Raw genomic sequence first — 12,679 nt, 5'->3', positions numbered from 1 at the left:
TAGGACAAAACACACACACTAACTCGATGTTTAATCAATTACCTCACTCCAAAAATTTCGTTGGAGTATAAAGGGAGCAAGGGCATCTACCCACCTCAAAACTAGGGAATTTAAAAACTAACTAAAAGAGAATCAATTTGGGAAAAAGAGGGAGGATTTGGTTTTGTGAATTTTGTTATTCTACTATTAAACTACTGTTTTTTTTTTGGCTAACCGGGTGTCCGGGCTAGCTTATGCGCACCTCAACTAATCTTAGCTTATGGCCCTGGACTATTAAACTACTAAATCAAATCAACTTGGCTGAACTAAATTTAAGAACTCGATCAAATGCTAGAAAGAATGATGAAGAGAATTAAAATCCACTTATTAGATTCAATACCTTCATTAAAATAGTAAAAATCCATTATTAAAATAGTAAACATTCATTGCAAGTTTACATCTTTTTCATTAATCTACAAAGTTTAAATTTAAAGATGCAACCTTTTTTAGTGACCCCTAGTAGTATTTCTCTATCTCTATATCAAATACCACTAGCATGTAGAAACAAGAAAATCTAACATCTCTAGGAAAACTTCTTATTTCCTAGTTCATTTTCTACATCAACTATGTCTAGAATAATGTAAAGAACGAACTAATTTTAATCTACACAATAGAAATTCTACTTTAATGGAGATAACTCCTCACCTAAGCTTCATTTAACCCTCCTTAACAAAGGATTTAGCCTATGGTCATCGGAGAACTAACAAACAAGACAATAGTTAAAAGAAAACATAACTAACAACAATGAATAAAAATTGGATTTTTATTGATGAAAAACTTGAAGAACAATAATTGAGGGTAACACTAACCCTAAAACTTAAACAAATGAAAGGATTATTAAGGTTTTAGCTCTACTACTCATCATTTTATAGTTTACAAATAGGGTGAAATACATGTGGGTTGAAATCCTAATTGGGGGCCAAATTTTGGGCCCTTAAGTTGGGTTAGGATCCATTCTAGAAATTTCCATGCAAACCAAAATCCTTGAAATTACTGTTCTACCCTTTTCACTAGTTTTTACTACCCTTGTGAGGACGGGACTTATACCATTAGAAAGCTCTTTTCCAGGCCGGTCAGTCATTTTGATATGTAATGGGCCTCCATCCGAGTTCTAAGCCCAAAGTTATACCCGTTTGAATTTGCTAACTAGGTTGACTTTTCTTTGACTGCATTGACTTGGGCTCTTTTCGGTCTATTCTCATTGAGACTTGGGCTTCTCTAGCAATCCAACTTTAGCTCATTTTCCATGCAAATTGACTTAATTTCCACACTTTAACAACCCCAAAGCTTGTAACCAACGAAGCAAGTAAATAGTGATAAATCCACAATATTATTAACATAATTGGCCTAAATAAAATACTATTAAATGGTGTATTATATAGTTTTAGGTGCTTATCATATGTCATAGTCATTTGAGTCCCATGTTATTGAATTGCTCGTAATTTTATTATTGTTTTCATTTTCATTCTTTTGGGTTAAATATTTTAGAAAAATATATCCGACTAAACATGATTTTTAAAGGTTCTCAACTCTCCTTGGGACGTTTCCTTTGACTCCAACAATGAGATGGTTTACATTGCAATGGCTGGTCAGCATCAAATCTGGCAACATGACACAATAGATGGTGCCACCAGAGTTTTCTGTGGTGATGGTTATGAAAGAAATTTGAATGGTTCAAGGTAATTTATGGTCTGCCAGATTCTTTCCTCATTCTTTAGTTGATGCTCTGTTCTTTCACATACTGGGAATATTTTATAACGAATTCCAAATAGAGCCACAAGTTTTATGTAGGACATCACCAATTCTAAATCCAAGTCACTTGTTTTTTTTTTTCCTTTTTTTTTATGCAAAAAATATCATGATGTTAATGTCCACACTTTAAATTATATGTAAACGTATTCTTTTTTTTTTTTTTTGAATACAAATTGTCCAATAATAGAGTACATAATTAACAATATTTCGGCTTGTCTCAACCAAATGGGAACTAAAACCCCATGTCGTAATTATATTATTCTTAATTAACTTTGGAGCATTCCACTCAAATCAATTGGCTGTGAGTGGAGCAGCCAAGAATATACATGATGCTAGGCCGCACATGTCTGATGTGGCCTATGTTTCTCAACATTCTCCAAGTGATCTGTATGTTTCAATAATTGGATTATGCTTTATCAAACATGGAGACATGCATATTTTGGTTAGGTGCTCCCTTGTCTCTTGCTCATTGATAACCGAGTTCTAAAAACATTGGATGAATAATAATTATGTTACTGTGGGGTAAAGACATTTCATCACTATGTTGTGTTAAGTTCAACATAGTGATGAAAGTCTCTTTAACTTGCGATCAAATTTGTAACATTTGGCAGTCATTCTAGACTTATCCATATATACCTTAACAAATGAGGGTAAATCTTCTGTAGCTTCATGTTTTCCGTTTGATAGTTTTTACAAATTCTAAGTTAAGTATGCTTCTCCCGTCATAGGTCTTGAACTTCATATTTGTGTATGAATCCGTGAAGCTTGAAAATATCATTAACCATTAATCTTTCCTTTTGTTTTTTTTGTTTTTGATATAGCTCTAAAAGCACATCATTTGCACAGCCATCTGGAATTTCCCTATCCCCTGGTAATATGTTGCAGGCTTATTTTGATGAACAGGACTTCATGCTTTTCCGGTAATTTCTTTCAATAGCTTTAACATTGTGTTTATTTGTAGATTTCAAGGAGATATATGTTGCTGACAGTGAGAGTAGCTCTATAAGGGCGGTTGATCTAAGAACGGGAGGATCAAGGTCACTAGCTGGCGGTGATCCCGTTTTCGCAGAAAATTTATTTCGGGTACTGAACTCTGACTTTTTTCATGCTGAACTTGCAGAAAAAAAAAAATATAGTGATGGAATGCTGAACTAGAATAAGATACCTTACATAGTAGTGTTGTCTTTGCAGTTTGGAGATCACGATGGGGTAGGCTCTGATGTACTTCTCCAACATCCTTTAGGTGTCTTATGTGGAAAGGATGGTCAAATATTTATTGCTGATTCATATAATCACAAGGTAGTGTTCCATCACTCTACTGCACACACACTACACAGCAGTCAGAGTGCTAAACTAACTATGCAAGCAATCATCACAAGATGTGGTCTTCATGCTATCAAAACAGGAGATGTGATTTTAGCTTTTACCCAAAATTACCCGTTTTTGTTATATTGTTTCTTATTTTTAAACAATATTTGAAGAATAGTGACTTCATGAAAAGCGTCAGTGATGTTGCTGTTAGAGTTCTAAGTGACATCTCCCAAGGGGCTATAGGGCGCAAGTCCCCCCGAATTTGTTGGGAAGTTTTTATTATTCTAAACTCTTATTTTTCGTATATATATACCGAAGTGATACAAGTATACAACATACAAGGCCGAAACTAATGAGGCCGGGTCGTCTTTTTCTCTCTTTTCTCTCCAAACTTCTTCTCCATTAACAACAATACAATTTTACTGTTGTTATTTTTGTTTTCCCATAATGGAAGAAACTATCTAGAGTCTTTGACCAGTAAACTTGCTGGTCCTCGTTCTTATCTTCGTATAGTATGATTACTTGATTAGTAAATGAATTACTATTAACTCTGAACATTGAATGATACTCACTTCGTACACCGAATCATATTTTGTATTGACAGATAAAGAAACTGGATCCAACTAGTAATAGGGTTGTGACACTAGCTGGTAATGGGCACGCTGGTTTCAAGGATGGATTGAACCTATCAGCGCAGGTCTGAAATTGTTTCTCATCTTGTTGTTTTTAGTTTTTATTCAAAAGCTTCTGCTATTCCTTATTAGGACTTGATAGGCATATTGCATATATACTCCTAATCTGTCTGATATTATTAGAGAATGCTTATGTTTTTAGTTTGAGCATGCTTATGTGACTGTATCATTGTTGTATTTTAAGTTGATGTTTACTACAACGCATGTGAGGTTGGCATATATGAAACAATTAAATTGCACATAGAATACTTGGGAGGGTGTGGGTGTCATTGAATCAAATTGTGAACATGTCGTATATATCTTTTAATATGTTTATGGTTGTTTATTAAAGTTATGGTATTCTTTGCTTAAACTCGGCATGTCTAGAAAGTATGTATATAAGTAGCCTAATTTATTTTTTTCATATATACATCGCGTAAAACTATATTGAGACTTGTTAATTCAGGCCCAAAAAATTAATGGACATCCCCAAGCTTCATCATGGCATGGTATCTCTTTTTAATCACTTTGTTACAACATCTATCAGTGAATGTATCTCTGAAATCCTTCTCTCTCGAGGTGTTGGGTGGAAGTGAAGCAACCAAAGTTGCGTGAAGTGTTACACTTATTCAGTTTTTATATAGTAATGATTAAGGTGAACATGGAAATGTCTTGCCCATAGGAGTGAAGGGTGTGCCAAGTATTTAGGACTACGTAGTTTAGGTTTTGCTGTTCAAGACCAGAGGTCTTTAATTGGCGATGTATTTTTGCGTAGTACCAATAATGGATAAGTGGGGACAAGGTGAAATGTAGGCGACTGTGATACCTTTAGGGGGATGTTGGAAGTTGCCTGGATCAATTGGGTGAAGATTGCTGGAGGAGTTTATCTAAGACAGTTAGGTTCCGGCGAACCTGCAGTTCTCAAATGCTATTTTGTCAGGGGCAAGGTGAGGCACAACGTGTTATGCTTCTCAGCTAATGTGTTGGCCGCCTGGGCTTGAAGAGGCAGTGGAAGAGAAGAAAAGAAACTGTTCATCTTGTTGTCAGTTTAGCACACTGCTAGCATCCTGGGTAAAGAGGGTTCAAGAATATTTCGTTCTGAGAATGTTAGACTAAATCAAAGAGGAAGATACCTGTAAGCTGAACACGTAGCCTCTCTTTCTAATCAACCGGTTGACCTGGATCGAAATGAAATATTGATTTAGATATTTAGCAAGAAGAGCGTGAAACATTTGCAATCATATATGGGAACTTTTGGTATATACAGGATGTGCATAACAGCATAATGCTTTCTTGTTATCATGCGGCCACATCTGCTGAAATGTTAGTATAGTCCTGCATGGGAAGTTTAAAACCTTGTTGTACTATTATTAAATTCATGGGCCTCTCCACTCATCACCAATTAGTTTTGAGTTGGATGCCCCTATAAAGTTTAAGACGGTATTAGAGCGGACTATTGTATTTCCCCCAAACGGCCCGTTTACTCCACGTCACCGAAGTATGTTGTCCATGTGTTAGGCTCAAGTAAATCCACACGTGAGGGGTTGTATTGAGATGTTAGTATAGTCCCACATGGGATGTTTAAGGCCTTGCAGTATAGTATAAAAGTTCTTTGGCCTCTTCACTCATCGCCAATTGGTTTTGAGTTGAATGCCCCTAAAAAGTTTACGAGAGTCAGAGAGTGATTAGTTGTAATTGAAATTGGATTAATTTTCTGGAATGATCATGTCTTAGTATAGTCTAATCTCGCTGAGATCCTACTTATAATTGCCGATTTGATTAGGTCAGTTTCTTTATTCACTTTATTTGAATTTTCTGTTTAAACCCATTCAATAGGTTGATGTATTCACCTCAAAAAATAATCAAATTAACTTCATCTTTGTCTTCATTCAAAATCCTCCATTATGTTCAGTTATACCTGGAAAGTATCTATCATACCCGTGTAGGGTTTGTAAGTTGTAACTTCCAATTTTTTGTTGGTTTGAGATGTTATTGTTAATAAAGAAGGCACCAAACAGTACACAGTAAATACATCAATGACACATTGATATACTCTTGCAAATCTAAAGGCAGGAACACCAGATATCCCTGATCAGTGATCACAAAATGTACTTAGTTCAGTTTTAACTGATCTTATGTCATGATCACTAAATGTAATTTAGTATTATCCAACATATAGGGGTGGACTTGTGACATACACGAAAGGTAGCACCTGGATCAATTCTTCACAAATCTTGATGCACATTCTAGGTTAACTATAATTTCCCCCAATTTGAAGCCAAATGGGAGACCTAATTAGTTGGGCTTAGTATCGCTACTCGCTAGTAGTTTCAGCTTTTATATTGTTATCTCAAATTTTTAGTTTTATTTTTATTTTTACATATCTACTTTCCTATATGCATTAGAATATAGGGTTTAAGTTTTCCTGTCACTTAAGGTTATAAATAAACTTGAAGGCCCTTTGCCCAAAACTGGCTGACTGTTAAGTTAAAATTGTGTTTTAGGGAAAGGATTTCATGTGTCTAGATGTTTGGTTATAAATCGTAAATTACAGGGCTTACCAATAACTGAAATTGTGAGTTTCTAGTCGGTTGTCATAGTGGCTTACCAATAACCAGTTTAACATTCTTCCGCATGCGTTCATATCCTATTTGTGCATTAGTGCTTACAATCTCCTGGTGTTTGATCTTGAGTCTTCATGCAGGTAGCATTTGCTCACTCACTCAATAGATAATTTATGCTATAGCTGTATATGACATCAACTATTCCATGAATGAGTCAGTTGCAATAAGTTTTGGCAAACACAGTTTCCAAAATCCTTACTCCAAATTTAGTATATACATACACCATCATCGACTAATGAACACGACAGAGTCTGTAAGGTTCTTGTAAAGCAAATAACATAGTATTAACTTTCTCTGACTTTTTTTCCCCCATTTTGTTTTTTTGAGAAGCATGATCCATGTTCTAAGAATCCGATATTTGCCAATACTTATTTATCTTGTGTACTTGATTGTCTATGAACTAAGCATAAAATTGATGCCCATGTGTTGCTGCTGACTAACATGGTAAGGCCCATATGATTATGGTGAAGATGTTACTGACACTGGTTTCCTTTGCTGCAACCATGCTCCCTGTTATCTCCAACTAACATAAAATTTTTCTTTGGATGTATATATTGTTGCTGCAGCTTTCAGAGCCATCAGGAATTGCTGAAGCAGGAAATGGTGATTCTATCTTTCTCATTGCATATTCTAGTTTTAGTAGCACTTTGTTTTTTGGAGTGAATGTCAACTGAGTGCCTGCGACCTGGATATTGAGCACCTCATAATGCCTATTAAAAAAAAGGGTTAGGCTTGTCCTCAGCCAGCCTCATGTCAGACCTGTGGTCCCATTTGATACTCATTGTTGCGCCTCTCCATCACTTCGGGTTTGTGATAGTGTTTTCCATTATGGTATCAGTTCAGTAGATTCTTAGAGGTAGGGAATGAAAATTTTCAGCCTAATGCTACTGCTTAGAAAAAGGCTGGGGTGTGAGTTCGAAGGTTGTGCCTTCCTCCGTGGTGTTATTAGGCATATGCTGCCCACTGTTATACCCTTGTTTCCATTCATATATATTTTCACCTCTCCATTAGCTACTGCTTCTTGAGTGGAGTGGTTGTTAAGAAGAATAACTTTCTCAAACATTAGAATTAAGTTTCTATTATCCAAAAGAGTCCAAAAGTAGATATGGTTTATACGAAATTATTTTTTTGGTTGATTTGGTGTATTGTCCAGCTGCTTCTCGTACATACTACTGTATATGGTATTTTAAAGATGGTACGCTCAACCTTTCCATGTTGTTGTAATTATTAAAGATAGGCATCGAAGTTAAAACCACTTGGTGTCAAGTGGATTCTAGGATTTATAAATTTGATTGCAATACTTCTGACACCCGATCTGGGATTATAATCTCAACACGCCCCCCTCACTTGTGGTGTATCTTGAGCCCAACACATTGACAATTTTTAAACGGGTGATAGGGAGTAACATGGGTCCTTTAGGCCAGAGAAATAGCCTGCTTTGATACCATATTAAAGATGAGCATCCAACTTAAAGCCAATTGGTGTTAAGACGTTAAGTGGAGAGACCTCTAGAATTATATATTTGATTTGCAAGGCCTTAGACACCCGATATATGATTATAATCTCAACAGTAATTCATTTGTATTTGATCCTTTATAGATCAAGAATGTAGACATCTGGAAGAATTTTCACGTATTAAATGAAACTAGGGTTCGATTCCCTGATTCACACCCCACAATTAGAATAACACTCTTAATAGAGAAACCTCTCAAACTCAACAAATAAATTACAACTCGGACTTGTCGGGGGAATGAATTAAAAAATGTGTTGCTATTGAGATGCTCCTCATTGATGACGCAAACACGGATCATGGTGTGACTGCCTCAAATCAGCATTTATTGATGAACCAATAAGGAGAGCTAGAGAGACCAATTAAAGATACCCAATCTCTTGTGGAGCCGGATGTCTTAAAAAGAAAAGTTGAAGACTCACAAAGTTAAGTTGTATAGGTGGATTGCATTCTGTTAAGTTTGTTTAAAAATGTGTTCTTCTGTGCATTTTATGGCCTTTTATAGACTTCTTGATGTAGAACATTACGTCGAGTCTAAGCTCATGGGTCGTGAGCCGCTGCTTTATTGTTTTATTAGTATAAATAAGAGGCTTGTAATTAGGGTTTCGGGGTGTTGAAGTTTATGAGTTGTGAGATTTAATAAAAGAGAGATTTTTAGGTTTTTTTTAATTTGTGTTTCAATTAAAGTGTAGATTTTATTTAATTGAAACTTCCGCCAGTCAAAATCTACATTATTTGGTATCGGAGCAGATTGATTCACGGGATTACTATTCATGAGTACTGTTCACCAAAACACTATTTAACGTGTTACTGTTCACCTGGTTACTGTTTACTGCGAATTGTTTCTTGAAAAATAATCAATTTTTATTGTTATTATGATGAATAACAAAGCAACTCGAGGTTGTCCTCCCTGTATGAATATTCACATGTTTCGTTTAAAAGAAAACCTAAAAATCTCTCTTTTATTGAATCTCACAACTCATAAACTTCAACACCCCCAACCCTAATTACAAGCCTCTTATTTATACTAATAACAATAAAGTAGCAACTAAACTAATGGGCTTACGACCCATGGGCTTGGACTCAACTTAATGTTCTACATCACTTCTTGACCCTATTGGTAAATTATCATTTTCCACTAACTACCTAATATCCATGGTTTGTCAACCAATGTGGCAATTGAGAGATTTTTTTACGTAAGCAATTTTCATGAAGGAGATGTGACCCGCTATTGCTCTCCTCCTTTGCTTCTACTAGTTGTATTAATAAGCTAGAATTGAAAGGATTGCATCTGTATCTTGCAGGAAAGATTTTCATAGCGGACACAAACAACAGTGTGATTAGATATTTAGACTTGTCTGATGAGGTTGCTGAAGTCCTGACATTAGAGCTGAAAGGAGTAAAGCCTCCTGCACCAAAATCAAAATCTTTAAAACGCCTTCGAAGGCGGTCATTAGCTGACACACAAACCATCATAGTTGATGGTGTTTCATCTAAAGAAGGCAACTTGCATCTTAAAATATCGGTGCCAGAAGGATATCATTTCTCGAAGGTCTTCTCTTGACTGAATTTATTGTACAGCTATCAACGTCTGCTTGCTTTCTCGAATATCAGTTAATTAACTGGAAGTTCATTCAGTCTAGCATGGTTTAGTCTTTGTTTGTTATTTCCAAGTGCAGGAAGCTCGCAGTAAATTCAATGTAGAAATCGAGCCAGATAATGTAGTGCTCATTCAACCCTTGGATGGAAATCTCAGTCCGGAGGGATCTGCCTCACTCTATTTCAAGAGATCTTCTTCCACACCTTCCATCGGGAGAATAAACTGCAAGGTTTGCCTCTTAATGAATTTTTGTACAGAGATGAAAAGAATTGGTTCTCAGTACCTAACTATTTTTAAAATCTCTGATTTTAAAAAGGGTTAACCAAAAAAAAGTCAAATTGGGTTGACCGAATTATTTTTGTGTGTATTTGGGGGGGAGACCCTAATTTCCCATCTAGTGGGGGGGGGGTGTAACACTAGTTCACCCTTTTAAAAATAGTAATCTAGCATTGAAGTTCTGCTTATAAATGCCCATGGTGTTTTAAATTAATGTTCCGTGAGTTCTGTGCTACTTTGTCGGGACTCTAGGGGAATCATTTTTTGTCAATATTTTCTCATTAGGTGATTGTAAGAGGATGGAAACATGCTAACATTGTTATTGAAAATTCTAAGCGCAAAACAAGTTTACCAACATAGTATGGTGCCATCCTCATTGAATATAACTGAATATAAAGTGGTAAAACATTACAGCTTTAATGACTCGGGATTGATCCTGCATTTACCAAGTTCCAACATATAATAACTTTTTGAGAGGCATAAACCTCTTAGAGTCGCACTTAGTGCAAAGATGTCAACTTTTAGTATATCGGTCTCAAGTCCAAACTTAATTCAAGTAATCTTAACATTTGCCTCGGCACAATCTGTTTTATAGTGTTTAACAATGCTCCCTAACATTGTGTGTCAATACTAGTTAGCTATCAGAAATCAGTATTAGAAAATTGTTATTAAAAACATATTTAAACTCGATGTTAATATGTGTTGGGTTTGAAGTCTTGGTTTTATGCTTACCTAGCTCATTGTTAAGGGAGCAAGAGGTGGAACAGCGTATGATAATGGCTAAGGGGTGGAAATCTTGTTGGGATGCCTTAGTTTCCATTTAGACGCCTATTCACCTCATGTGTAACGACTAACGAATGCATTGTATTCCATTCATTGTTAATGTGCTAAAGAAAAAAGAAAGAAAAATTCCTTTATGAGTTGATCCTTTTCACGTGTAAACCCATCTTGATTTGTATTTGTCAGGTTTACTACTGCAAGGAGGATGAGGTATGCCTGTATCAATCTCTGTCCTTTGAAGTACCCTTCAAGGAGGAAGAAGAGAATTCCATCCCTGCAGAAATCACTCTTCCATTTGCTGTAAAGCCTAAAGTTTCCACAGGTGGCCTATCAGCTGCCCGTTAACACCAATGGTCGTGTGTATATATGGTAAGAACTTCCTCTTGCATCCTTGTTACTTGAATTTCTAAGCATTTGAGTTAGGGTAGGTTTGGCGATGGGTTGCTTGACCCAAAATTAGACTTTATCGCAGTTTGACTTCAGCATTAATAGACAATTCACTAAATCATTTAACCTCCGTGCTTTTTTTTACTTTTGGGATCTGAAATCATTGCGTTTCTGTTCTCATCGAAAATTCCTATTTAAACTTTGAAAAAGCAAGATAAAGCCATAGAACTACAAGGATTGCTGAATTTATAAGCAGCAAATATGAGACTGATCCAAATTTGGGGTATGTGAATTTGTTGCGAGTAAAAGATAGTGTCTGCATTTGTTATTACGTATTAGAGTCTGTCCTATTTGATTCCAAATCCGAGATACTCAATCAAATATCAGATCCCCAGGTACAATAGATACCTTTCTGCCCAAGAGTGCACGATATGCTGTACATCTGCATCATTTGTGTAAATTGCTTGATGTTGTTCTCAGTATCTCCATGCGATTACTTAGCACAAAGCCTATGTAAGAAATTATTTTTCACAGATTCTTTAACCCCCCACACCCATACATGCACCAACACACGCGCTCAGTCACTGGTAGGAACATGCAAGCCTTTGCCATGTTACCTTTCTGCTATATATAACATCATATATTTGTGATTCTATACTAAATTGACATACAAAATAGTGGCAGATGAACGGAGGAGTGTAAGGACTCATCATCCAGCTTGTCATTTTCAACGGCCACCTACAAGGGATCAGAGGGCATTTTGTTTGAGCTGAAATTATTTCTTGCATCAGAGGTAACAGTCAAATGAACTCTACCTGTTGCAGTCTCAACAGTCGATCCAACTTCACAGGCTGGGACAGTCAGCGTTGTCATGTCATGTTTTATATTTTCCCCTACAGTCCTACGCCATAATCCTATACATTAGGCAATTCATTGATATAGGAGTTAGCCAAGGTGGACATAATAGAATGGTCACTCGGTACAGAGTTCTAGCGAATATGCATTACAGATCAGTTGAATTTTTCATGACAAGACCCAGTATGAGAGCGAAGTCTGACCAAAGCACCTGCCCTGCCTGCACATGCCTTCAACTAATTGATGGGTAAGTGTTTGGTTTAGCTGATGTTTAGGATAATATAATTTAAATTGTCGACGCTGAGCAACATTCTGGTTATGTACATACCAAGCAACTAAATACAATCAAGATATAAACAATCTGCGGACAACTTCTATGTTATACAGCTCATACCGCATAATGGTCAAGATAATGTTGGTTATGCTTATTAACTTTATTATAATAACATTTAGATGTAATGTTATTATAATTAGAGATGCCCTGTGAAACGCCTCCTGTGTCACCTAATCCATGAAACCAGTGTTGAAGTTAACTCCTTCAATTCTGTCTGAATTTCGGCTGCCATTTGGTGGGTTATATATATACAACGCTATGCATTTGCTGAAGCTTGGAAGCCTAGTCATATTAAATTGTTGCCCATATGAACAATTTTATAGGATTCTGGGTCATGAGTCCATGTCTCATCTGATTCTTAATTCAATTGTTTAACCTCTTTCTGGTTGTACCTATGTCAAGGTACGCATTCAAAAGCACACTAAGGCTCTAGGCTCACCCCTAACGCCTCGCGCTTAAGGCGGAATGCTAGCTCCTACATAATCACCTCCGCGCCTAGCTAGCGCCTGTGCTTTGAACTGCATAGCTGTCGAGTATGAC

General features: G+C 36.3%; 1 protein-coding gene across 3 annotated transcripts in view; it reads left to right on the top strand.

Annotated features, from left to right (window-relative positions):
* LOC147516350 (haloacid dehalogenase-like hydrolase family protein) overlaps window positions 1-12,233 on the top strand; it is a 37,352-nt gene extending 25,119 nt beyond the window's left edge. The window contains exons 20-29 of one of the 3 annotated variants that reach the window (XM_086588992.1): window positions 1,561-1,718; window positions 2,613-2,662; window positions 2,753-2,874; window positions 2,983-3,090; window positions 3,707-3,799; window positions 6,964-7,000; window positions 9,212-9,459; window positions 9,587-9,736; window positions 10,750-10,932; window positions 11,635-12,233. In XM_086588992.1, the coding sequence (XP_086445118.1) occupies window positions 1,561-1,718; window positions 2,613-2,662; window positions 2,753-2,874; window positions 2,983-3,090; window positions 3,707-3,799; window positions 6,964-7,000; window positions 9,212-9,459; window positions 9,587-9,736; window positions 10,750-10,908 (1,125 nt within the window). In that variant the 3' untranslated portion in view covers window positions 10,909-10,932; window positions 11,635-12,233. Of the gene's footprint in view, window positions 1-1,560; window positions 1,719-2,612; window positions 2,663-2,752; window positions 2,875-2,982; window positions 3,091-3,706; window positions 3,800-6,963; window positions 7,001-9,211; window positions 9,460-9,586; window positions 9,737-10,749; window positions 10,933-11,628 lie in introns of all 3 variants that reach the window. The other 2 variants (XM_086588991.1, XR_015211020.1) reach the window with 2 other exon arrangements.
* The last annotated feature ends 446 nt before the right edge of the window (window positions 12,234-12,679 follow it).

Source organism: Coptis chinensis, chromosome 2, assembly GCF_015680905.1.
Source record: "Coptis chinensis isolate HL-2020 chromosome 2, ASM1568090v1, whole genome shotgun sequence".
NCBI classification, from domain to species: domain Eukaryota; kingdom Viridiplantae; phylum Streptophyta; class Magnoliopsida; order Ranunculales; family Ranunculaceae; genus Coptis; species Coptis chinensis.
Note: the sequence above shows the minus strand (reverse complement) of the source record. Positions and strands in the feature narration are given on the sequence as shown.